The sequence below is a fragment of the Athene cunicularia genome, assembly GCF_003259725.1.
Source record: "Athene cunicularia isolate RWA chromosome 2 unlocalized genomic scaffold, athCun1 chr2_part1, whole genome shotgun sequence".
NCBI classification, from domain to species: Eukaryota; Metazoa; Chordata; class Aves; order Strigiformes; family Strigidae; genus Athene; species Athene cunicularia.
Genome location: NW_020799095.1, coordinates 4,892,886 through 4,918,597, shown reverse-complemented (window position 1 = coordinate 4,918,597; position 25,712 = coordinate 4,892,886). Strand labels below are relative to the sequence as shown.

The following is a 25,712-nucleotide window of genomic DNA, read 5'->3' as shown; positions in this document are numbered from 1 at the left end:
ACAGTGTAGATTTGATTCCATGTAGCTACTAAGCAGAATGGGTTGGTTATGTGTCACTCTTAAAACTGCCTGTTCTGACTAGCTAAGGATGTAGCCCAGAGACAGAGTTTGGCAATCCACGGCTGCTACGCAGCAGCAGGAGAGCAGGGAAAGCAGCTTGCAATCCAAGCACTGCCTCTCTCTTGGCACATGACTGCTTGGCTGGTATCCTCCTCCTTCCGCACAGACAGAGCGAAAGATTAGGAACCTGTCTGTAAAAAATGAGCAAAGCAAAAACACTCCTCAATCACTTCAACCCAGTGATAATATGTGGGTGGAAAGGCCTGGGAGTTTAGACTACTCAGAGGATGGCTTAGATCCAGGATCTCAGTTGTAGCCTTCTCTAAAATGTTTCCAATTCTGCATGAGATAAAGAGAGGCTTCTTAACCAGGTTCAAATCACAGGTGAGGAGACCAAGTTTATTCAGCCACAAGGAATATTCTGGGAAAGACACCACCTAAGGGAATATGGGGAGATGGCAGAATATCCTTGACCTCCATAAACAAAATGGCCATTAGATAACCCGATAAAGCTTGCTAACACCAGGCCTCTCCCACCTGCCCATTGCCAATTTACCCATGCCTGAGTCCATTACAGCCCCAAGATCCAGGCTGAATCCCTCTCAATTTCCTCTGGAGGCAAATGGATAGGGACATGTGTTCCCTAAAGAAGGGGACGAGGAGAAATGAAATCCGTGAGCTCTCCGGGGCTCCCCTCTCGCTGCTGCAGTGTGTAAGCTTGGCACAGTGGAGACACTTGGCTTACCGTAATGTATCAAAACACTCGTCACTAGCATCTGCTAGAATTTGATCTACTGAGCATCTTGTGTCAAATAAGAGTAAGTGCTGTTTATCTGGGGATCTGTAGTATGTGGTTTTCTGAGTACAGAAATGTACAGATAACAGACAATTAGGGGAAGCCAGAAAAGCAGACCGAAAGATAGTGACTGGGCTGTCTGGTGCCTCTAATGCTGAAATGCTACAAAACAGAACTAGTTCTAAAAGAAGAAAACCCCATCTTTCCCCACTGTCATCTTCAGTGGTGGTGCATAGCCTCCCTTGGGGAGAGCTGATGTTTTATTTTAGTTAGATAATTTAATGTGTCATACAAAACCCCATGAGTCAGCAGCTGACTATGTGAGAGGGATGCAGACTGTTCTCGACAGGTTTGGTTAGTCCTCGGTGTGCATCTCCTTATACTCACCATGTCCCAGTATTTCCTCTCCACAGCTGCCCACATCCCCTGTTTCCTTCCAACACAGGGTACACCCTGCCATAATGCCGAGGAGCCAATTTTCCCAAACAACTGACCCATATCTAGCCTGCATTTGGGAGCACAACGAGCACTGCAAAGATTATCCTAGTGTTTAAAAAACTGATCTAGAAATGACAATTTCTCTATGAATTTTAGTTCAACCAAGAGTGAAATGAAGCCTCACAGCCCACAGCAGGAGCGTAAAATTTGTTTTTAAGGGCAGAGAACAGTAATTCATTCATTCATAAATCCAAGGGGAATTAGATGAGGGAAGGTCTATGGGAGATGAGCTGAAGTTTGGCCAGCTTGTTGGGACTAGCACCTCTGTTCTTGCAGAGGATGCCACAGCATTCCCCTAAGTTTTGTGCCTTCTCAGAGGAACCACAGGTATTCTTAAAGAAAAGCAGTTCTGTTCTTCAGCTGCACATTTGAAAGTAATCAGCTTGCAAGTGCACCAAACACAATTGCATTGTGCATCTAGCCCACCCTGCCAAGAACCACCGACCACTATCCGGTTATAAAGACCAAGTGTTTGGAATAAAGTAATACATTAAAAAAACCCCGAACATTTGAAACGTGCACACACATTGAGCCAGACTGTGCAGTGCATTGCGACTCTCTGCAGCTGGGGATCAAAGCATGACGGCAACGTGGCACAGTCACCAGCAAGCTCTAAATGAGAGGAGTTTGGAGGAGAGCAGTGCAGGGCAGGGGGCCAGGGACAGAAACCTGAGAAGCTTATACTGCACAGAAGGTGATTACAGGAGAAGACCATTGCAGACAAAAGAGAAGGTGAGCATTCTCAGCCCTGGAAATTCCTGGAAGCCTGAGGGAACTCACCTGGCAGTTTGGGCCAGGCTCTCTAGAGTTTGGATAAGAGCATTGCCATCATTCTTCAGGCTCTCCAAGCACTTCTCGTTTGAAGTTATCTGGAACAAAACAAAAGAACCGTTATCAAAGGCTTAGGAAGAAATTCCTCTCTGTCATTTTTTGTGGGATAGGGGAGAGGGAAACAAGTTATAGCATTTAGTACAACTGTAAATGGAATGTGACATTAAAGAGACCCAGGAGAAAGTCCCTTTTAGTGAACAGGACTGAATTTTAGACACAGACCATTTAAAACGTCTTGGCTTAATTAGAGATTCACTCTTGTTCTGAGTCTCTGTATGTGTGCAAATTCACACATCACACTCTGCCAATCCTGATTTCATCCTCAGTACCAATGCAAATCCAAGCCCCATTTAGTCTGAATTCCAGGGAGATCCTGGGGAGGCAGTCATTTTCATTTCTCACTTCAGGGAAAAAAATAACCAAGGCTTGTATCAGCCTTCAGATCAGGACGTGTGGGCTTTCTCCGAGAGGAGCCAGATTAAAATCACTTCAATGTTAGCAGTTGCATATTGAAATTTTTCTTGCCCCTCATCAGTCATTAGGAATATTACCTGCACAGCATTGTCACCTACAGAGCAGGGGACTGAGTGACCAACGCCCTGTGCCCATATGTGTCAAGTGAATCTTGATTATAGCTGATAGTACTGCTGGTGTGTTTTATCACACTGATCTGTAATGACTGCTTTATTGTTTTTCCAGCCTTAAGTAGCATAACCACACGTCTCCAAGTGGCCGCATATTTCCTGACCAGTTAAGCAGGTGAATGGGAAGGTCACGGGGGATGCGACATGAAGTCCCACAGCACTGTCACAAACAGACACTGAATATTTGGCAGCTTGCTGAGGAAGCTCTTGTTATCTCAGATAATTACTGAAAAAAAAAGGTCTGCGTGTCAGTTCCTGTTTGCAAAGATAAATAAATCTCAGTCGAAGAGAAAGGAAAAAAGGAGGACTAGAGCAGCTGATTATTTTGATACTGGAGGAGTTAATGCTTGAAACGGTGACTTCTAATCCCAAAATCTGGCAAGGACTTTTAAGCTTTAGCGTGCCACGGCTGGCCCTATTTACCATTGATCAAGCATCTGGGCGATACGCCTCCACATCTCCTTCTTAAATCACAAGAGAAGATGTATTTACAGCTGCCATCCCACCATAAATTATCAGCTGCAATTCTGCAACAACAGTGTCACTACATCTATAATCATAACATCCTGTAGTTAAGCAGTAACAGGGAATAGGGACCTGTCTGAAGTAAACTAAAATGTATCCTGTGTGTCGGAAAAAAACAGTGATGCCATCACCTAAGTACAAATTATTTGTAAATCCTGATTACAGGTCATTAAACCTTTTTTACTCTCTTGAGGTTTATATCTGACTCTTTCAGTTTATATCTCAGTAATCCATTCTTCTATATTTGTCACTGTTAGACACAGAAGAGATTTTGTAATCTGGGTTCTGAATGTGAGAACAACAGCACACATAATAGGAGCAATACAGTGGCAATACAGGGAGAAAAAGTGCTTTCACCACAAGATATCACTTGCTATTCCTAAAGAGCACTCATGCCACTATTAAAAACAGTTCCCCGTGACTTCTGTAGCTCATCAGCCGCTCCCACCTTCTTTGCAGTTGCCACATTTGTGCCCCTTGTTTATCCTGCACACTTAAAAGAGCCAGAGGCCACAGGGTGAGGAAGGTCACTAGGACTTGGATCGTGCTCCATAAAGCTACAAGGTCAAATAAAGGTTACAGGTTATCTCTAATTCTAATACTTCCTAACTCTTGGGTGCTGACATCAGGACAACCCTTATAGTCTTTTAACAAATTAGCCTTTGTGCATTATACACAAAACATTCAAAAGATGCTCAACTATGAAATCTGGTACCAAGAGAAGGTTTTACTTCTAAAATGCTCTATTTCAAACAATAACTTAGTCCGAGTCATAGGGTCTGACTATAAGCTTGCTCATGTTGCAGCATGCCTTGTGTCGTTATTAAGAATACATTTCTGTGGATACAACGCATTTGAATGGAAAGGATTAAAATGGCTTTCTGTGCACAGAAATCGTAATGGACAGAAAGACCCATGAGATCATCTACCCCATCTCCCTGTTCTGAGCATCTTTCATCCACAAGCCGTGAACTTCTGTGATATCCATCCATAGGGGCTACTCCCCTATCTAATAAAATGCTTCAGTAAGATCCTTTCAGCAGTAAAAGTGATACCACAGTGAGGGAAAGGATCAGGCCGCCTTTAACATTATGAGGAGCCTGCAGACTAAATTAAGTCTAAAACAAATCTAAGACATGTTTTCTTGAGAGCATCAACTAACAGCTTCACACAAGCCAAGGGGCATGGCTGAAGAGCAGACCCGTCCAGACAGCAGTGACACCTGCACGCACAAATGGAGAACTTAGACAAAACGTGGCTGTATGGATTTATGTGGGCAGCTGGGATTTCCCCACCTGCTCTTGATCACCGGTGTCTAAAAAACTGCTTTCTATCTACCATCAGGCATCTACATCACGGGCCTGGGAGAGGATCAATGCTGGGGTAGCAGGAAAGCTGCAGGTTGAACATAGGGTGAGCTGCCAGTGCCCTACGGCCAGCTTGACCACAGCTGCCTACGATTTTTTGTCAGTACTTCCATGCTGTGACTGCTCTGACTGCTAGCATTTACTTGCCCTTTATAGCAGCCTGTAGGGTAGATCTGATTGCTCCCCGAGTCATCAGGTGGTCTCTCACATACAACAGATCACATCCTGCTTCACATAAAACTCATGAGAAAGAGTCTGAATCACTGTTTACTTTCAAGACCCAAGATAAAACTTTACTGATGTTTCTTATTTAAAAATTGTTCCAGTTTTGCCTTCATTTTGTTCCACAGATAGATTGTGACAGGACATAACACCATCAGTAACCAAAATTTTAGAAATTAATGCATTTTTCACTTAGTTATGTTTCTCCTCTGCCCAGCACTGCTGCGTCTTTTATCCATACCACTTCTACTTCTTATTCACTTGGAATTCCAACAACTTGGAATGATCTCTTGTAATACTGATATTTGTTAGAGCTAGCTCCAACACATATTCAATGACATAACCAATAGCTACTCCCTTAATTAAAAAATTAATTCAATCTGTTTAGTTGTACACTCATAGCAGTTTAACAAGAATTTCAAAATGACTTTTCTTTATTAAGCCATTCAGCAGCTTTCCTCTCTTCAAGTCTATTGAACAAGGATAAGCCATAAGGATACCATAATTGATATGTAAAGATCAGTATTTCCTAAAACTTAGGATAGCTGTTCAGGTATTATGGTGCTGCTAAAGATGAGTGCAGGAAAAGATGTAATATAGAACATTCACTGGAAGATTGTCTTCAATAATAAATTAAGGAGTTTTGGATTCTTTGTCCAAGAAGTGATTTTTGCAATTCAAGTTTCAAAAAGCATGGAAACTTAAGGGACAATTACTTTTCTAAAGGCTGGTTTCATAACACTGAACTGCTTTCTCTGATTAGTCATAACTCACATTTTGTAATTTATGACTGAGTTAAATGACCTAAGTAGTAAACTACTCTCTCACCATTTTGAAGAGAAAGAAATTCTCCTGTTTTGTTGGTTTTCAAGTAAACCATAAGCTTGATGTCTGTGAAGTAAACAGGGAAATAATGCAAAATATTGATTGGGTGAAAACAAGAAGCTTTTTATTTGAAACTTTTTTTGGTTGAAGAAAGACCCAAGGAGCATATTTAGCTGCACCTTCAAGTGTTTTCTTCTCAAATAAACAACTATTGGAGATGTTTACCATTTCCACGCTCAACAAATGCTTTCCTACAAGCCATCACCATGTCTGTACACACAGATACAGGCAAGGCATTTCATAAATAACCATTCTCACAAACTGGCTTTTTCACTTTCCCAAACACACATATTTTAACCTTATAAAGTGATGCTTCCTTACCTTTCCTCAAAATTTAATACAATTAAGCTAATTATCTCTGCAGGATTAGCTAGCTCAAGTTCCCGCTCAACTTTACTGACACTGGCTGAGAGCAGCCACACCAGTAACACGGGAGCTGCTGTGGGCTGGTTTATCAGAACCACCAAATACTTACAGGTCAAATGTTAGCATCACTGGAATATCAACATATGCTGTGAATAAAGTACCATTTTTGTCCAATTGGAGGCTCTTCTGTGAATGGGAATTGTATCTTCAGCTAATACTGCAGTAAACCCAATCAGCAATGTATTTATTTTTCATGCACTAACTGGGACCCTATGTAGGAGATGGAATATTGTATATTTAAAAAAAAAAAAAAAGTTTTCAGAATTAAAATAAAAATAAAGAATTAACCACACTCCTATTGCCCTCTAGACACTATATCAAATAATGTCTTCATAGTAAGTGCAATTTTAAATGTCTTGGACTTCTCATTCCTGCTTCTACCTTTGACTGGCTGAAGGCACTGTCAGGACACAGAGTCTTTCATCTCCACTCAAAGCTGTTCTTTCAAATGCCATCTAGACTGGTGGTGATTGAAAGTTGATGGCTATTCACAGCTGCTTAGTGTGACCTTACTCCCATTTTTTAAAGAACAAATGTCACAAAATATAGTGGTGTCAAAAACATTGCTATAGCTGACGTGACAGCCCAGCAAATAAGTCAATAGGATGGTAACTTCAGAAACGAGACACAATGTCTGCTGGAGGAGAAAACCTTCCAGTGCTGCGGCCCATCTTATGCTTATCCCAGGGCATTTAATGGTACTTTTTCTCCCAGGCTGTCAGCACTGAGCTATTTACAAGCACTAAAGTAGTCAAATAAAACACGTCACTTGGTCTGTCATTCACAATTCATGACGACATGGCCAGAAACATGAAGTCATTCCTTCTTAACAGAGGAGCATGATAACCAAGAATATACTGCAAACATGGAATCATTCTGGTGAGCATCTATGTGAAATAAAACTAACAGATCCATTGATAGTGTTCAAACTTACTAAATATAAGTATTTCATTTTAAATCCTTCTTCAAGCATATACATTAAGCTGGCAGTGCCCAGAGGAGGTATGACAAATGGATCCATCAGTTCCCGCGATGGATCAAACAAATTCATCACTTCTGTAGGCCTGCAAACTTACTTACTCTTACAGAGTAAAGTAGCCTTACCTTTCTGTAATGAAGGGCCAGACCCAATAAAGCATTTAGAGCCTGTAAAGTAGAGGCTGTAGTGATTATGTTTTAGGTGTCAGCTCTCAAAGAGGAATCCCAAGTGAAGATCGTAATTCCTGCACAGTGCATGGGGAGTGCATAGTTGACGAAGGCCATGGAAACCTTCACACTGAGCATGAAGTTACCTGAATTCCCTCTCCTCCCTGGAACTCAGACTGCTAATGCAGCAAATGAAATCTCATGGCCCAGGCAGCAGAGACCACATCTCCGACCGTTTTCTCAGTGCCCCGACAGCAGGCTACAGGCTCCTGTGCTCTCCCCTGTAGTCCTCTACCCTTTTCTAGGCAAGTGAAAGGCATATTTTTGTTGCTGCGGCACAGTTTCCACTGGATGGGGAGAGGCAGGGAGTTTTGGATGGTTCCCACACAGTGAGTGAATAACAGGCTGGGAGGCAAGAGGCAGCGCAGCTCTCCAGGCTGGACATGCTAAGCATGAACTCCCATTTGCCAGGGCAGCACTCTAGCTATGAGGCCAATTTTATATCTGTGGCAGTAATTTTTTTAAAAAATAAACCCAAACCAACTAAAAACAGCAACAAAAACACCAGATATATACAGTCGTCTTTTGTGAGGTGTTTAATTCGGCATTTATTAGACGTGCTCTCAGCAGGTATGTGGGATTGGACCCTGCAAAGCACTAAGGTGCAAGCAATCTACAGGTTGTTTAATGAAAATTAATGGTAACTCTTGCCAGGCTAAGCAAGTGTAGCAGAGGGACAGCTGAGGACATTGTGCTCTCAGAGGCACCACACGCTCACTAGGGTGGCCACAAGTTATTTTCTCTCTCCATAATGCACAAGAGCTCATTCTAAAAGGGTAAAATCCTTCCTGGCATCCCCCGCCATCACAGCGTGCTTCCTTGCTATTCTTCTCTCCACACATGGTTCAGCCAGAGAGAGACACAGAATGCGTGTGTGGGAAGAACGAATCAAGTCGGACAAGTTATATTTATGTTACTAATTGCCAACTCATGTGAACAGGCCTGAGCAATGTTGCTGGACCATAAAAACAAGAAATGAAAGTTACAAAAGCATGAGTGTTCCAGGTGTGCTTTGGCAAGCATATTGCAGTCAGGTATTTCAGACACACAATTACAAAGACTTTGTGGCCTTCAGATCCTGCATATACATGCGAAAACAAGCAGGTATCTGTGACAAAAAAAAAACCCACCCCTACATCAGACAGCTTGGCTCTGATTTTAGAGTTCAAAAATCTTTTTTTTTTCCTCTTTAAGGATAAAATTCTTGTTCCACTGAAGTCAGCAGCAAACTCCTTTTGACTTTGATAAGGCCAAGATTTCATTCGACGTGTTTTGTTTTCTTCTAATTTGTATGTGTGTGCAGGTTTATTCTAAGTTCAAAGCAATTTCCACCGATAACTTGGAAACGTACCAGTTTCCTGGCAGTCTGAAAGCCACGCTGTCTTGAGGACTATTCACAGAGAGACAAGGAATGTCTCCCACACGCTATATAATGGTTAATTGATTTTGGATGTTTTTTGACACCTTCCACTTTGAGGCTATTCTCTGCCCCTCAGCACATACATAACACACAAAAAACCAGGCTCTGTGATAGTTAAAAAGTTGTAAAATTACCAACTGTCTAAGCATGAGAGAAGATTCATAAAACTGTGGGGTAATTATTGAACAGAAGACCATTCTCTGTCTTGTTTGATTTTTTGATTTGTTTTTTATTGCAAGCACTGTTCTCAGCTTGCTTTCAGGAAATACAAGATGTCTTTATGACCCAGAATATATTAATTGTCACAGTTTCCATCCTCTGTAACTAGTGAGTTTAAAATATTTGACTTAACAGAACTGGATAGGGCAACCTTTTCACATCCATTAGAACCAGCTGCTCACAACAAGTTCATTAGCAAAAGTAAATGGCAGTCCTGCCTGGCAAAAGGTGTCTTAAAGGTGCTACAGGACACTTCCACATAGTGTTGCAGTGTTGACAAGTTATGTATGCTCATAAGCCAGCCCAACATCAATACAACCTTAAAAATAAACACTTGCCACCCTGTTGCTGGTGATCTCATCTGCAAACACAGGTTCATCTGTCATCTGCATGCCAACGACTCCCTGAGGTACCATTTCAGACTAGTTTCACTCTGTCCAAACAATGATCCCAGCTGGCCTCAAACATCAGCTTTAGTAAAATAGGGCCACATACCGAGCTTACACAAACCTTGCAAGGCCCTCAGATCGCTCTTCTCACAGCTCCCAGACAGCTGCCTGTCCTCACCTTGCTGGATCTGAGACTACCATCTCCTGGATACACCTCACACTGACAGTCTCTTTTGACTTCCCCCTTACAAAAGGAACAGGGAAATTCACTGGAATAATTTTTTATTATGACAGCAGGTCCAATTTAAGCTCAGATCCTATGTTTATGTTCCTTTAGGAGCTATTATAGAGGCTCCTGATTGACTTAGAGAAAAAACACCCTAAAAGCAGTTATGAACACACACATTGAAACAACGCACAGATTCTCCACATATCTAGATTTTCCTTCAAGTTCATCATTACCTGGATCTCTCCTATTCAAATGTCCTTCATAGTCTTTCTTTCTCTTCATGAGCTTTTCTCCTAAAATAGCTTCTGACAAGTAACTCCCAATCCCTCTTAAATGTTGATTCTTGTAACTCTTTTTTCCAGTGCTGCTGTCTTTTATGGCCTAATAATTCAACTCATGAATAAGATCCCTGAATTTCAGCATCTGTCATCCCTTATATCTCCCCATAAAATCACAAAATAGTCTGACTGCAAAGTGGTTTTGGAGTCATATCCAACTTTTATCAATATGCTCCATGGGTTAGGGATGCCCTTCTTTTCTGTTCATGTACATGTTCTTTTCATGTTCATCTAGTACAGCTGAATCTAGATCTGTCACTGACATATTTCATGCTGTGACAATTCAAATAAGGTCAAATATTTATACACCTGTGAGAGTAAAAATCATCACTACAGATAACTCATCTTCTCATCATCAGGAAAACCAGTGACACCCAGGATATACTGGAAAGTGCTGACCTTTAAATGGCAATTACCACACAGAAGTATGCAAGCAACCAAGCAATTACCAATTTCATAAATTCTTTTATATCTAAGGACACAAACTCTTGAGCCATGTCCGTGATGCTTAAGTGAATGGGCCAGACCCCTAGGAACTGTTAAGAAGCTGAAGTTTACAGAGGAATTGGGGTTTTAATGGATACAGCCTCCAAAAAATAATACTTCCAACTTGACATCATCCCCTGTCCTGGCTTTCAAGTACTCCTCGTAAAGATAAAGACTACTATACCTTGACAAAGGCAGAGTGATGTGAACAGATGCTGTCAAAGTTGTCCTTATACAGATCTATCGGTGCAATTTAAGTCTGATCAAGTATGCAAAATCCCTAGCTTCCCCTGAGCAGAACCTTTATGTGGCATTGATTAACCTTCATGGAAGATGGAACAAAATTTGAAAGCTCATGCTCACTTTGGTCATAATCTGGACTTGGAACACAAGACTCCCAACAACTAAAAATCTGTACAGCTTGGCTTGATGTGTTAGATTTACCATTCCAATAAAAGCAGGAATATAATGAGTTAATTTAAGAACTAGCACAGATTATGGAAAATAGTTAAAGACTAAAGAGTAGCAAAATCTTGTTGGAAAATAATTGTAAATTATGATTTTGAGTTAAATATTAAAGCTTTAAACATTAATTCCTTTGTAGACCCCATAGATTTGGTTTCTATACAAACATAAAGCTTGGACATAGAACCCTTGAGGTTTTCCTTAAGTACCAAACAAGGATAGTCTTTCATATACCGAAAAAAAGACAATCAAAAGCCCTGAAGATTTTTTAGTGGGGGGAAAAAAGCATCATAATATTTATGCTTTATGTAAAAAGCAACTAGGAATGTAAATGACTGAACAGGAATATAAATCTACAAAACACCAATTTCTCAGGAAAATTATGGTTTATGTAATTTCCTTAAAATTATAAAAACTGCCATAAAAACAAATGGACTTTTGAAAGCAATGCTTGCTTATTGTCATGTGACAGATGGCTCAGTCTGCCTGGCAGAGAGCAAACAGCTACCTAGTTGGTCCTCACTGACCTCGGAGAGAATCATTTTGGTCTATTCACATCTTTTTTTTTTTTAATAAGCCCAGTTGCATTTAAGTATCTTTATGGCAGCTAGTAAGTCATCCATGTGCAATTACAAAGAGGAGGTCAAAAGGAAGTAATAGTGATGAGCCCAACAGATGACACAGCTAGGCAATCTCAACAGTATTGCACTATGTAAAATTACAGTGCACTGAAACACCAAATGAGTCTGGCAATTCTTTTGTGCCCACAGAAACAATGAATTAGGACTCCATAACGAAAACAACAGTGATAGTCACTGGGAATTACACTGGCCTTGAATTATGAATCGAATAAACAGGTTGCAGGTTTCAGAAGTGCCAGTTTCACTGTACAACCCGAAGCAAAACATCTGTCCATGTGAAAAGAGAGTGCATTTCTCATTGTTGACCACGGCATTATTGCTTTTCAAACAGCTCTTGTATCCATTCATAATCATACTGGCCTTCTAGTACCCAAATACCAGCACAGTACTAATCACTCAGGAGGGGGGGGGATGAGTCTCAGAAAGCAAACACGTTCCAAACAAGGGGGTAAGTAACTTCCCCCAGGAACATGAGTCCACAGTATGCCAGCCACTGCAATAAAGACTTTTTACTCTTGCTACTCTCTGAAATTAAGAGCAGATCCCATATTTGATTCTCCCCCTCCCTGTCAGTGTCATTAAAGAGCAGCCATTGCAGATTGACTGAATACTTTAATGTCAGATGTGAAAATAACCATCAACCAAAATGTCAGCCCAAAGCTGCACTTTAACACAGAAGCACATATACTTCCAGACTTACACTACTTACTCCAAATAAACGTAGTAAGATTTAATGTAAAATGAATAGTTCAATAGGCCATGTTGCAAGTAAGCGTTTGCTTCAGAGGCCATCCCCTCACTCATACTGTAGATAACCACAAGTTGTCAGAATGTTCATGTTTTGGGTTTTGTCAATACTTGCCATTTCATTAAATTGTGTTTGGACACCACATGCTTCACCCTTTATGAGCCCTGCTGATTTAGTGACATCAAGAAACTGGTGATTTGATGATTTCATATTGATTTTCCTCTCCTTGCCTCAACTCACGTATACCCACACTTGGCTGATTATCACAGTTTCATTAGTGGCTGGCAGGAACAGGTTCCTGAGTAGCTTTCACATGCTTTTATTAATTCATTGAGATCCAACTCCTGGCAGCCTGTGTGTAAGAGAAACTCTTGTTGCTGTTCCCAACATTTACTGTTCTTTATAATAATATTTCAACCTACAGATGAATATAAATGCTGCAGAGTTTCTTTGCTGCAACTGCAAAAACAAACGGGCTCTAAGACAAGGTTAAATGATTTACAGAAGAAACTTGCAAAGAGAAGATAAATCACCTTTTTCTCTCAATACAGTGCTGTACAGTCATCTTCATCTTTCTCTTATCAGCTGCCATTTCCAACACATGCAAGAAGTGCTTGTATTATGCTAGGGAGCAAAAAGGATCAAGCTCTTCAACCTGGCAGTCTTCTATCAACAATAAAAGAAAAAGATACAAAGACTGCGAGACCAACATGATGTCACTAACTAGTGACATGAATGGCAATGTAGTGCTTTACTGTTAATAAAAGAAGTCAGAGAAGACCAAGGCTCATTTTATTTAAGGATAAACTCAAGTAGCTAGTAACTCATCCCTGACAGTATGAAAAGAAGGTCAACGCATGACAACTCTGCCTAATACTTCACGGCAGATGGAGCAGGGGGAATGAGACTAGCTGTCTGTGCAGGTGGTGGGCATGGGAAGGACAATTTTGTCCTAAGGCAAATGCCCAGTTGTGATCACCAAAGTAGGACAAGACAAGGAGGAATATACCTTGTCAGAAATGAATGTTGAAGTTACGAAATATCTCCTCCAATTGTTCACCCTCTCCATGTAGAAGGCTGTGCCTGGCACTGTTACCACAGATACTCCAGCTCATCTTCTCCATTGTGTACTTAAACAAATTTTAGCTAAATAAAAATAATGCAATTAAGTAAAGAGTCAAACAATCACAAGTACTTGAGTTAAAGCAGTTTAAGAAATTACCAACCATGTAGCTAGAATGTGAAACCATTATGTATGTATGTCCCCACTAAACGGCAATGTCAAGTGGGCTGGCGTGAACCACCACTCTTGGTGACTGACAGGAGCCTATTTTACTCCACGCTGTAAAAGACTGGGGTGCCCATACAGTCAGCTGTGTTATCTCAGGCAAGGTAGTATTAATTTCAACCGAGCAGGCAAAAGCTCCCTCAAATCCTTTGCCTTGATGGCACCATGATGGGTGTCCTTATTTTAAAAATTCGCTAAATATTAGAATTCTGAGCAAGAAGTTTCTATCAACAGAGGAAAGATGCTAGCACAATTATTTTTAATGCACCCTTATTTCTAGAAAACATATTTGAATTGAGATTAGTTATGTCATCAATTAGTTGTGTTGTCTAAAGGGGTTTTGTTGGGTTTAGTTGCCATGGTTTAAAAAAAATTTTTTAAAAAATCACGGCCCCAGCTGTCTGCTCCATTTCATTGCTGGGGGTTTCTGTCCCCAGAGCAGGAAGGGAAGAATAAGACCACTGTTTATATCTCACTTGCTTTGGTTCACAACTTGCCTTATTAGCTTGAACAGCTGATGAAGGTGGGCCTGCATTAACACTGGGCTGAGACACATTTCCACGTTTGTTGAGTCGGGACAGCAGAGAGGCAGGACTGCGAAGCGGAGGTGGTGGTGGACCAGGCAGGGCAGCAGACCCCTGCAGCCAGCATCTCAGAGCCTTAACTGTGAGCTCAGACTTTTGGCAATAAAAGGTGGAGATAAAGAGGTGGAAAGCTGAAAAGATAAAACCTCCCGTGAAGAAGTCAGTCCATAACAAAGGGAGAGTCTGCCCTCTGTAAACACAAAATCCACTGAATTCCCAAAGAAGAAATCCTTTTTGCCATAGGAAGTAAACAGTGTAATTTGCATAGGACAACATTCACTGGAAGACAAACTGACTGTTTCTCTTTGTAACTGTAATACAGCAGAGACTGACCTTTGCATCCTCATTTTGATGCTTATCTTGAACAAACAGCCTAGAAGTCAATGTCTACTGAGAAAAAATTAGGGAAGTGACTTTCTCTAAAGTGCAGAGCAAGACCTAGGGAAAATTTTAATGTGTGAGTCCAGCTGCTGTGACTGAATGTTAACCAGCTTTGTGATGCAGTGTTTATTTGGCCATGAAATGCTTGTTGAGACAAGTTCAATCTTGAATTAGACGATTAAGTCTTTCAGGGAGAAAGTGATCCTTTGCAACTTTTGTTATCTGAAAATACATTATATCTCAGTATCAGCAGAAGAACAAACATTTTCTTATTTTATACATGCATTGGCTTTTTGCTTTTATCTTGCGGGTGAATTTAGTGTTCAAGGAATGGGTACCGCTGACTAAAGGCAATCCTAATGAATGCAAGCGTTGTGACAAACTTTGCCCACGCAGATCAGGCAGTGAACCTTACACCTAGCTTGCAGCACTGCCTCTTCTGAGGTCTTGGCTTCAGTTGAACAAACAATTGTATCAAACTGTGTACAAAACTGCTTCCGACAACCCAGCTTACAGCTATGATCTAATCAGGATGTGAACTGGATATTTTTTCCTTTCATTTTCTTTTTGACTATGGGAAAAAAAATTATAAAGTACTATTATCACATAGTATTATTCATAGTAAATATGCACAAGCTACAAACAAAGCATTTTTAACTTAATAAAGCAGGGTTGGGTTTTTTTTTTCTGTTAGAGGTTTCAAGTTAAAACTCCTCAGACATTTTTGCTGATGCGCAGCTAATTACATCATTGTTTTCCATTTGCTGTTGCACAACTACCATGAACAAGGTGTGCCTTTAAAATTAGATGTTGCAGCCCATACACTCAACGTGATTAGGTCAATAATTTAAACATTAACACAGTTACGGACATGAAAGCAGAGAGATTCTTGTTAAAAAAGAAGTCGTATATTCTTACATTGTATTCTTCTAAAAACACACAATTTAATGTTTTCAGATGCAGAACGTCTGCCTGTCTGATGACTGCCACAAGATACTGCGTTTGCTCCTATACTCACGATGGCTGTCAATCTTATAACTCTGTCCTCCAGGACAAGGTAACTGAGTCACAGTGCAAACTTAATCACATCACAACGTTGATGCGATGATCTCATTACTGTTCCAGGAAGAGGAATAAACTCAATTCCTATTTACACCAGCAAATCTAGCTTTCAGCAAAGACCTACAAAGGCCCTGACCACATAACAGAGAGAACAAGTCACATGAGTGGCACCCTATTAAGCAAACTATTAATGTACACAGATACTGAGATTGAGACTTTTAAAGAAAGTCTCAGTGCCTTGTCAGAGGAGGGTTTTTTAAAAATTTTAAAGGATATCTGAAGTTTAACCAAATCTATGAACATTTTTGTTAAGGTACTTGGAAGTTTACTTAGGTTAAAAATAATTTTGTACATCAAAGAAGAGATTTATTGCACTACTTCAAGCACTCAACCCAATCTAAATTGGCTGGGAGGTTAATTTTGAAGGACTTAAATGCTTTTTTTAATATTGTATTTGGATTATTTTCTAGCATAGTATCAGACATGCAGAAACAAAATCTAAAATTACTAAATCTGACTTAAAAAGAATACCTGTCTGATCAAAGCCTTTAGCTCACCTGTGTTGTTTTGGTTTTGTTTGGGGTTTTTTGGTTTGGTTTTTTGTTTTTTTTGGTTTTTTTTGTAGAACTAACTAGCAGGAAAAGTCTTATCTTCTAAGAGTTGCACTTAAAACTGATTGCTTATAAAGATTTGAAGAATGACTGGGATTATAATTTTAAAACAGCACCCAGGGGAACTGGGTGGATCAAGGGATTGCTAATGAGATATCGAGTCTTTCACATCTAAACTGCTGATTTAAATTCATTCCAAGACAAAGATCCCCCAAACTGGTGGATTTCTGATCTGTAAGAAATGAGGTGATGTTCTCAATCTGTTCTTAGAAGATACATGTTTTAAGAGGACTGAACTGCCAGCAAAATTGGCACTTCTTGAAGTGAAAGCAAGGAATGAATTGACAATGAAACAATTTAAATTAACTTTTATCCCTCAATTCAGTCATATAAAACAAGGCTTTGGCTTTCTGGATCAGGCTTAGATCACAATTACTTTCCCCAACCTGCTCAAAAGAGAGAGTTTCAGCCTCTAAGACTACTAGAGTAAATTCAAATGAAACGTTTTAGTACAGTAAACATTACTATTTAAGTTTCAGAGTAGTTATATTGGGATTTAATGACTTAGAATTTACAGAAAGGGCAGTGGTAGATGTTAATGAGTGACTCAGACAACTTTCTACTATGCTTTTCTTCAGGAGTAGTCATTATCACGTCATTTGTTCAGAACACAGCACTCTTTAGTCTTCCCTCTTATTTAATAAAAGCAAAGTAATAATTCCTAATCATTCATGTACTCACTGAATTTAGACCCTAGTTTCACTCATAAATTATAGTAAATGTATTATTTTAATTAACTTGCTAGTCATAGCCGTTCTACAGATGTTTTGTTTGTTTGAACATACTTCAGTCTATGAACTATTTGCAACTCTACTTACAGAGATTCTTGATTTACTCATGGGATTTCACAGAATGGACTAGGTTGGAAAAGACCTTGAAGATCATCCAGCCCAACCATCAACCCAACATTAGCAGTTCCCAACTACACCAGATCCCTCAGCATTAAGTCGACCTGACTCTTGAACACCTCCAGGGATGGGGACTCCACCACCTCCCTGGGCAGCCCATTCCAACACCTAACAACCCCTTCTGGAAAGAAATGTTTCCTGATATCCAGTCTAAACCTTCCCTCGTGCAACTTGAGGCGATTACCTCTTGTCCTATCGCTTACTACTTGGTTCAAGAGACTCATCCCCAGCTCTCTGCATCCTCCTTTCAGGGAGCTGTAGAGGGCGATGAGGTCTCCCCTCAGCCTCCTCTTCTCCAGACTAAACCCCCCCAGTTCCCTCAGCCGCTCCCCATACAACCTGTGCTCCAGACCCTGCACCAGCTCCGTTGCCCTTCTCTGGACACGCTCGAGTCATTCAATGTCCTTTTTGTAGTGAGGGGCCCAAAACTGAACACAGGAATCGAGGAGCGGCCTCACCAGTGCCGAGTCCAGGGGTCAGATCCCTTCCCTGTCCCTGCTGGCCACGCTATTGCTGACACAAGCCAGGATGCCATTGGCCTTCTTGGCCCCCTGGGCACACTGCTGGCTCCTGTTCCGCTGGCTGTCAATCAGCACCCCCAGGTCCCTCTCTGACTGATTTGTGACAGGTCAACTGTACGACATATTACTCTTTCTCTGCTGACTACTGGGTCGGACCTCCTAGGTCTAAAGCTCTGTGCTCTTGGTACATGACATGGCTATCTCAAATGGCTACCATGCAAACCAAGCCCATAGCCAGTACGGGGAGATGGACTGACCTTACCTGCATATGAATCAATGGGCTGGGCACATGCTGATAGCCACAGCAGGAGCAGAGTCTGTTACCCTTACTCAGCCTTCTTCCCTCTTTCCTTCGTCCCAGAAAGTACTCCTTCCACCCCATAGCCCAAGTCCCTTTTTCCTGCAGGAACCTCCCTCGCAGTCCCATGGCAATTACCACCCATGCGCAGGAGGGGAATCCATCAGACCTACCAGAGCAAGACCCAGTTATGTGCTGGTGGCACTGCATGGAATGAGGGAGGCTAGAGGAGTTCTTTGTTGTGTCTTCCAAAGGATCTCTCTAACAGGTTCATTGCTCTACCAGGGAAAACAGCTTCTTCCTGTGCTATGCCCCAGGACAAATTCAGAGAGATTGCCCCTTGGACCAGGAAGAAGGAATATGGTCCCTTTAAATAATGGAAGTTGTTAACCATCCACAGATGTTTCTCTCCCTTCATGGCACCATCAAAAAGCTCATGTAGGTTCTAAGATGCCCCATTACAGCAGGCATGCACAGTTGGCCAAAGTCAACAAACATAAGACAGGTTCCTTAGTGGGGGTGAAGAGGGACACCACAGTGTGTGGAAAAGGGCAACTTGAGAGAAGATACCATTTCTTCTCCTGCTGATCCTTTCCTAATCTCTTCTTCTTTTCCACTGCCTCCCAGATCCTGCCCACTCCAAACCCAGTTTTGCTAGCCATGCATCCACAGACACCCATAAGGCAGTGCTGGAAATTTGTCATAGGGGCCAAAACTAGCAAACTTAATTCATGGCAGGGCTCCTTCACATCATTAGGGGAGGTCACTGATGCATCCACAACCCCGTCTCCCAAGTCAGCCTGTGTGTAGAGACAGTCATATAAAGGAGTAACATCACCATCATCAATCCTCTCACAGAGTCCTTGAGGAGGCCTTAGATACGGTCTCTCTGTTGGTGAGAAGGAAGAGACCACCTTATTGGATGCCATGCAAAAGTCCATTCTGAAAATACAAGTACTTGGCTACTACCTTTCCAGTAAATCAAGGTCTTGGGTCTGACTCCTGTCACCTGAGGAAGGGATGATCCTCTGCCTTCCCCTTAGGTCTTCACCTAGGTGCTGAGACAATACCAGCACTATGTCTTATCTTCCATGCCTAAACCGCCTCCTACAGCTCCAGTTGTTTTCAGTCTCCATGCTGACCACTGGTGGTCAATTCCAAAAGGTCTGGCAAGTGAACAAGTGAAGGATGAACAGAATCCAGAGAGAAAATGTGTATGTGGAGAGCCTTTTCTTCCTGCATTTCTGCAAGATCTGCAGGATCTGTACGGGGGTTGTCATCTGCTGCCAGGAGGCTGCTAACATGCTTCTTGGTACCTTTACTTTTCCAAGAAGCAGGTATATGCATGTTCCAATTCCCCTCCCAAAGGAGTTGGATGTGTGATCAGAGAAATGTGTCTCGGGCCCAGTGATCTTTCTGGACCCACACTTTACACTCTTTCTCCTATCATTCATTACACTAGGGTGGGTAAGACAGGTGCCTTTAGGCTCTAAAGTATTTTGCACCAAATGCCAACTTGCCACAGCCCTCCACCAATTAGCCCTTTTCACGTTGCTGCAGCAGAAGGACTGGCACACACCTTCTCTACATCCCAGAACCTTTACAATGAGGAAGAGACATGGTCCTTCCTATCAAGCAAGGCCAAACTTCCAAAAAGCCTCTGCAAAGCCTGTATCCTCTGACAGGCTCTTATAAGAATGACCATAGACAGACCTTGGCCAAACTTAAGAGCTGGTGAGTATTCCAGACACCAGATGATGGGTCCATGAAAGGGTCTGATGAGCCACAGGGGAGGTCCTCACTCATTTCTGGCCTCATGGACATATTTCTTGGACCAGTGTTCTGAAAGCCCCAAGGTCTGTAGAGTTATAATGATTTTTCCCTCTGAGCACTATCTGCAATTATGTCATCCATTCAATCAGTATTTTGAGTTTTCTGCAACTCTTCACAATCAGACTTAGTTTTGAATAATTCTGTATAATCAAAAATCTTTGTCATAGTGTACTTAATCTCTTTTTCCAGGAAATTTATGAATGCATTGCAGAGCAAAGATCCCGGCAGGCTTATGACAGTAATCTACATTTATGGTGCAACACTAGCCATTTATTATTTCCTATCATTTAAGATGTTATTAATCTATGAGAACAACTTTCCTCTTTCTCATGGCAGCTTAGTTGCTTTAGGACGTTCTACTGAGAAACCTTAAGAAATTCCTTTCAAAATCCAAGTCCACTATTTCAAATGGATTACAATTCTTCATGAACTACTGGCCCACTTGGAGGAACAGGAGAAATATGACTTCCCTCTACAGACATCATATTAACTCTCACATAATGTGCTATATTTATCTTGCTGTTTACCCATCCTTTCCTTATTATCACAACTAACAGTTCAGCCTTACAGAAGTCAGAGTTAATTCTTTGTAGTTCCCAAAGGGCTCTCTGGATCCCTTTTAAAAAATTTAATATAGATATTGATTTACCTGGTAAATTGCATACCACAATTACAGGCTCAGTAATTTCTTGGACTATTACCATTGAGACCAGCTGACCTGTTACTACTCACTTGACCAATAGTTCCAAAAAATCTCTTTTTGTAACACCTTAAATTTTTTTAGACAATACTATATACACAAAAACCAGACTGATATGACCAAACTGTGTAACTTTCAGCAGCAAAAATCAAAAGTTTGAGACATGACCTTTGTGTTATAAGACTTCACCTCTTCTTGTCTTCAGCAAAATACTTCATGTGTCAGTCTACTAAATGAAGCCTGATGCAAAGATACAGCAGTTTCTCAAAACCTTTGTAAATAGTGATGAATGACTACCTTCACTGCAGATGATGTATTTTTTTTCATTTGATGAACTGATAAGCTATTAATGAGAACTATCTATGACCGTGAAGAGTGGCATCTTTGTCTCTATTATGAGACAACTTTTTGAAAAATATATACCCTTGGAGAATAATCTGGATGACTGACCTTGCTAAGTAACACATACTAATCAACTTGGAAGAACTGCACAAACAATAACCTAAATTACCACTACAGACTTCCAATGACCTTTCAAGTCTTAGCACATCAATATTTATGGACACAAAGATTCCAAGACAGATAGAAAATTGCAGACATTGGGAAGTCCTCTGATGGACACCTTACCTGGAGGTAAGTTATCTCATCGCCCTGAAGTGATTTCTCATTATTTCCTTTGCATCATTTCCTGGAAAAAGTTCCTGAAGATAAGACATTTCTTACTGGTTGTGTCCGTTCCTTATCACATTTCCATCCCAAAATTTCACATATCGGGGAACTCTCCTCAAAACTGAGACTCAGAGTGACATTTCTTATATGGTGCAGTTTCTGAGTTTGATCATGAAAACAGAAATCAGAAAAGTTTTTGAAAGGCATGTTCCCGTATGACAAGCACACAAATATAACAGCTGGCTTTTGACTCCGAGAACAAATTGTGGGCATATTAGTTCTTGATTAATGTGAGTACCACTAGGAAGTACTTTTTAAAAGGATAATAAGGCAGTGCAGAAGACTAAGAGTCATGAAACTATGAGAAGAGGATAATTTTGTGATGGGTGTGGACTGTGGGAGTTTTCTGAATAGATGCTCAGAGCCAAGAAAAACTAAACCTTTCTTCTTTTTCTAAATGAAACAAAAACTTCTACTAAAGACATGAGATGAATGGAATAATATTATTGCCATAGGACATACAAGTGCACTAAAGCTAGGATATGATAACATTTCAATGATAAGTAGAAATCACAGGTTTAGTGTTTAGAGCCTAATAAAATTTAGGAAGCTAAAATTAGAAAATGTTGCAAACATACGTGAGAACATAACCAAAACAGTCTTGAGAACAGTGTGCTTACCATGTTAGTGAGGAAAATTTGCATAATTAAAAGGCATTGATAATTTACGTTAATGAAGGTGAAGGAGTAAGAACATCATTGTGTTGTAATTAGGAGAACTATTTGTCAGTCTCATTTTAAATTGGACTCAGAAACTTCAGACACATCAGTGGCATTTATATGAGTAAAAGTTATTAGAATGACCATATTTAAAACACATTAGGGCAACTAACTTTTAGTTTATCAGTAAACCAAAGACTGGTGAGTATTCCACCAACCAACATTGGGGGGGCAAAAAAGAGGGTAAATTCTCTATAAAGTCTTGGAGGCTGTGAGACAGAAAATGCTAAACTAGGGTAAATGTCAGAGTAGTTAGGGTATGGAAATAGACAGCTGATGCGTACATAACAAAAACTGCAAACACCAGATTGTTAACAAGGAATTCTCATGTGTGAGGCTGCCCTAAGAACAAGCTGGAAGCTGGCAATGGGGAGGACATGGAGAGATCAACAAAGGGGGGTTATCACCTTCATCTTCCTAGATCACAGAGAGGGTTTGATTAGTGGTTAGAGTTATCCACAGAGCAGCTTCTCCCATGGAGAGCAGAGGGATTTTAAAATCGGACAATGGCATTTTATTATGGCCCGACAGCTGAGAAAGGATTCTCCAGTGGATAGGCAGCACTGGTTCGCAGCTTCTCCTCTTCCTCCTTATTTTGAATGAACTCAGATCCTGGAAACGGAGCTGCTGCCTCTATTCAAGTTTGTTTACATGGCTGACTGACAGGAGATAATATTTCTTTACATCTCTCTTCACAAAAGCCTGCAGCAACAGATGGATTTTGCAGCATAATCTAAAGGTCAACAACTTCTGACCATCAAACTAATGGAGAACAGACCAGACTGCAGCAAGTTCAGCACTGGGGAAACCTAATTAAAAATGATGTGCATACTTAACTAGTGTTTCCGTATTGCACAAGGACAGAGGGAGTACCTGATGTACCTAAGATATGTTCAAATCAATAAATTTTTTTTTCTAAAACAGAAAGCTATGCATAATGGTAAATCACATGCCAAATTCACTATTTGCAAGATACAATGTGGAAGAAACAGCCAGTTTTCTCCATCAGATAAAAGTATTTTAGAAGCCTTTAAGCACATCAAAGTATTCTGAGCTCAATGTGACGAAGAGGTGGATTTTATAGTGATGTGTCTGAAACAGCTGGGAATTATTTTCAAGAGTTATAGATTTGAAAAAAAGAAAGACTGTCACATGGACATTCAGAATCACGATTACTTAAGACTCTCAAGCTGCAAATTTGAAATGCCCTTTAGCTAAAGAAACCCTGCCATACTGTTCCAACTGCCCACCTTTTCACCAATTTTTTTTTCAATTGCCCAGGGGTGTATCCCTCAGCTATTGAACATCCTTCACACTCAGAGGGACTAAACAAACATGACCTGTGCTTAACAGTAATGCATACAACTAGAGCAACCCATCCAGAATAAATGAAAGAACAGTCAGATATCATTTTGTATAGCCTTTCAGTAAGAAATCATTCCAGTCCAGCAGTTTGTAACATGGGCAAGTGGTCAGTAAAACCAGTTGTTCTCACTCCACAGCAGAGATTGCCAAGCAATGAAACCAGTGCAGTCTGTGAAGCACTGCATGGCCTCTAGATTGCTAGACAGAGGTGAAAGATCTCTGAAAAACAGTATTTTCTATTTGATTTTATCAGTCATCTTAGGGAGAGTTAGTGTCCTTGGCAGTAATATTTTATCACTGAACTTGATACAAACACTGACTTTGAGGTATGAATTCTACACATACACAGATGCAGCCACAAATTAGCAAAGTCCAAATCACTGGTTACCACAACACTAGCAGTCATTTCAGCTATTATGTAACTGATAATTAATTCTGTAGTTAAAGTTAAAGAACTATTATCTGATTATAATACCCCTCTTTTACACACGCTTTTCTGAATATGCCTTATAGGAAGAAGCATTCTCTATTTTAAGAAATTTCTGAGAGTTTTTAAGACTGCTGAAAGCATTTCCTAAGTTTTCTGCTGCTGACTTTTAAATAGGAGCACAGAAAATATACGTGCAGGAAAGGAAGCGCAAATTTTAAAGAGCTGGATGAAAGACAGCACTGATTTTGCCCCACTTGTTGATTTGATTCCATGAGACCATGAAGACGACCAATCAGGGGGAATTAAAACATTAGATCACAATAAATCAACAGACATGAAAACATTAGCTCAGGCATTAAATTTACATTTTCCAGACCATTGGCTCTTGTGACCCAGAATATACTGGGAAATTTGAAGTTCTGTTGTCAGTTCTGTAGCTCTGTTTCACTTTAGCCCAAAGCAACAGTCACCAAGTCCAGGCTCTTGCTTCACTCTCTTGCCCTACACTGAAACATAGTTATTTTTAGGCATGGCATACTTACAATCTTATTACACATAGGAGTGGGGAAGATAAAGTCCGTGCTCAGTCTCAGATTGGGATGATGCACTCACTGTTTAAATGGAAATAGCAGCTGTTGAGGGACCATACAATCAGCCGCATAGCTGCAAGAAGCTTTAGTGTACACAAAGAGAACAGAATTTTCAGATATTTTTGTTTCTAATATGGAAGAAATCTTCACTGAGCATACAACAAGCTGCCACTTTTTTAAGGGTTTCGAGTTTTTAAAAAACTCTTCAAGTAGGAAAAGGTTTCAAGGGATGGCAAAAGCCACTTTGTCAAAACAGAAGTAAAATTCTTGCCACAGGCAGTAACTTTTCAGAAAAGCAGAATTTAAAAAGTCATCCGATTTTTTAAAACTAAGACCAGATAATGATAACAACACAATATCTCTTAGTAATCTTCCATGAAACTCTGGAAATTTCATCAGAATAATTTAGGAAAAATTTCAACTTAAGGCCAACACCTATTATGAAAAATCAGAGTCAAAACATCGCAAAGTTACACACAGCTGCTATACAATAGGACAAGTCAGAAAACCCCAATAATAAGCAACCACACATGCCATATTAAGTCCTATCTATGTCAAAGGAAAAAAAAAAATTGCTGTCTTTTGGCTAACATACTTGTAGCATGCTCTCTCTCACCAGTACCACCACCGTGTATCTCCTAAACATATGCTGCAGTAAATGACTTCCCAGGATAGCTTTGTTTCTCTACCCTGTCTCAATATTATTTTAGAAATCATACTAGAATAACAGTGGTGACAGATGTTTCAATAAGTTTGTTGCTACCACAGTTTCAATAGTGGTGCACAAAGGCTGTAATGAGCACATCCTGCCCACTACCATGCAGTCTACTCAGCTCCACTGAGCAGACCCAATGGGACACACATAGAAATGTTCCCCTTTTGACATCCCAGTTGAACAACAGTTCTCCCGGACTTCTAACTTTACCTCCCTTGTAGGGAATTCAGATAAATTAAAATCAATATAACAAGCAAGCTTGTGATGGGAATATTGCCCAGGTACTACAGAATATTTCATATTCTCAAGCAATATCAAATCAGTTATGGAATATTTGTAGTAATATAAACAGAACAGAATAAAAATACAGTTGTCAATTTTTAAGTTTTCCCATAATAAATTACCAACTATATGGGATCAAACATCTCTAATGCAAAAATATTCTACAGATAAAGTTTCAAATCCACTCATACCTCCTCATTTCAACTAGTCTTTCCATGGTGAGGCTATGCCTCATAAATGA

General features: G+C 40.4%; 1 protein-coding gene across 2 annotated transcripts in view; it reads right to left on the bottom strand.

Moving 5' to 3' along the window:
* Positions 1-25,712, bottom strand: part of ULK4 (unc-51 like kinase 4) — a 249,423-nt gene that overhangs the window by 1,340 nt on the left and 222,371 nt on the right. For both annotated transcript variants that reach the window (XM_026843577.1, XM_026843576.1), the window contains exon 35: positions 2,135-2,223. In XM_026843577.1, coding sequence (XP_026699378.1) covers positions 2,135-2,223 — 89 coding nt within the window. The remainder of the gene's footprint in view (positions 1-2,134; positions 2,224-25,712) is intronic.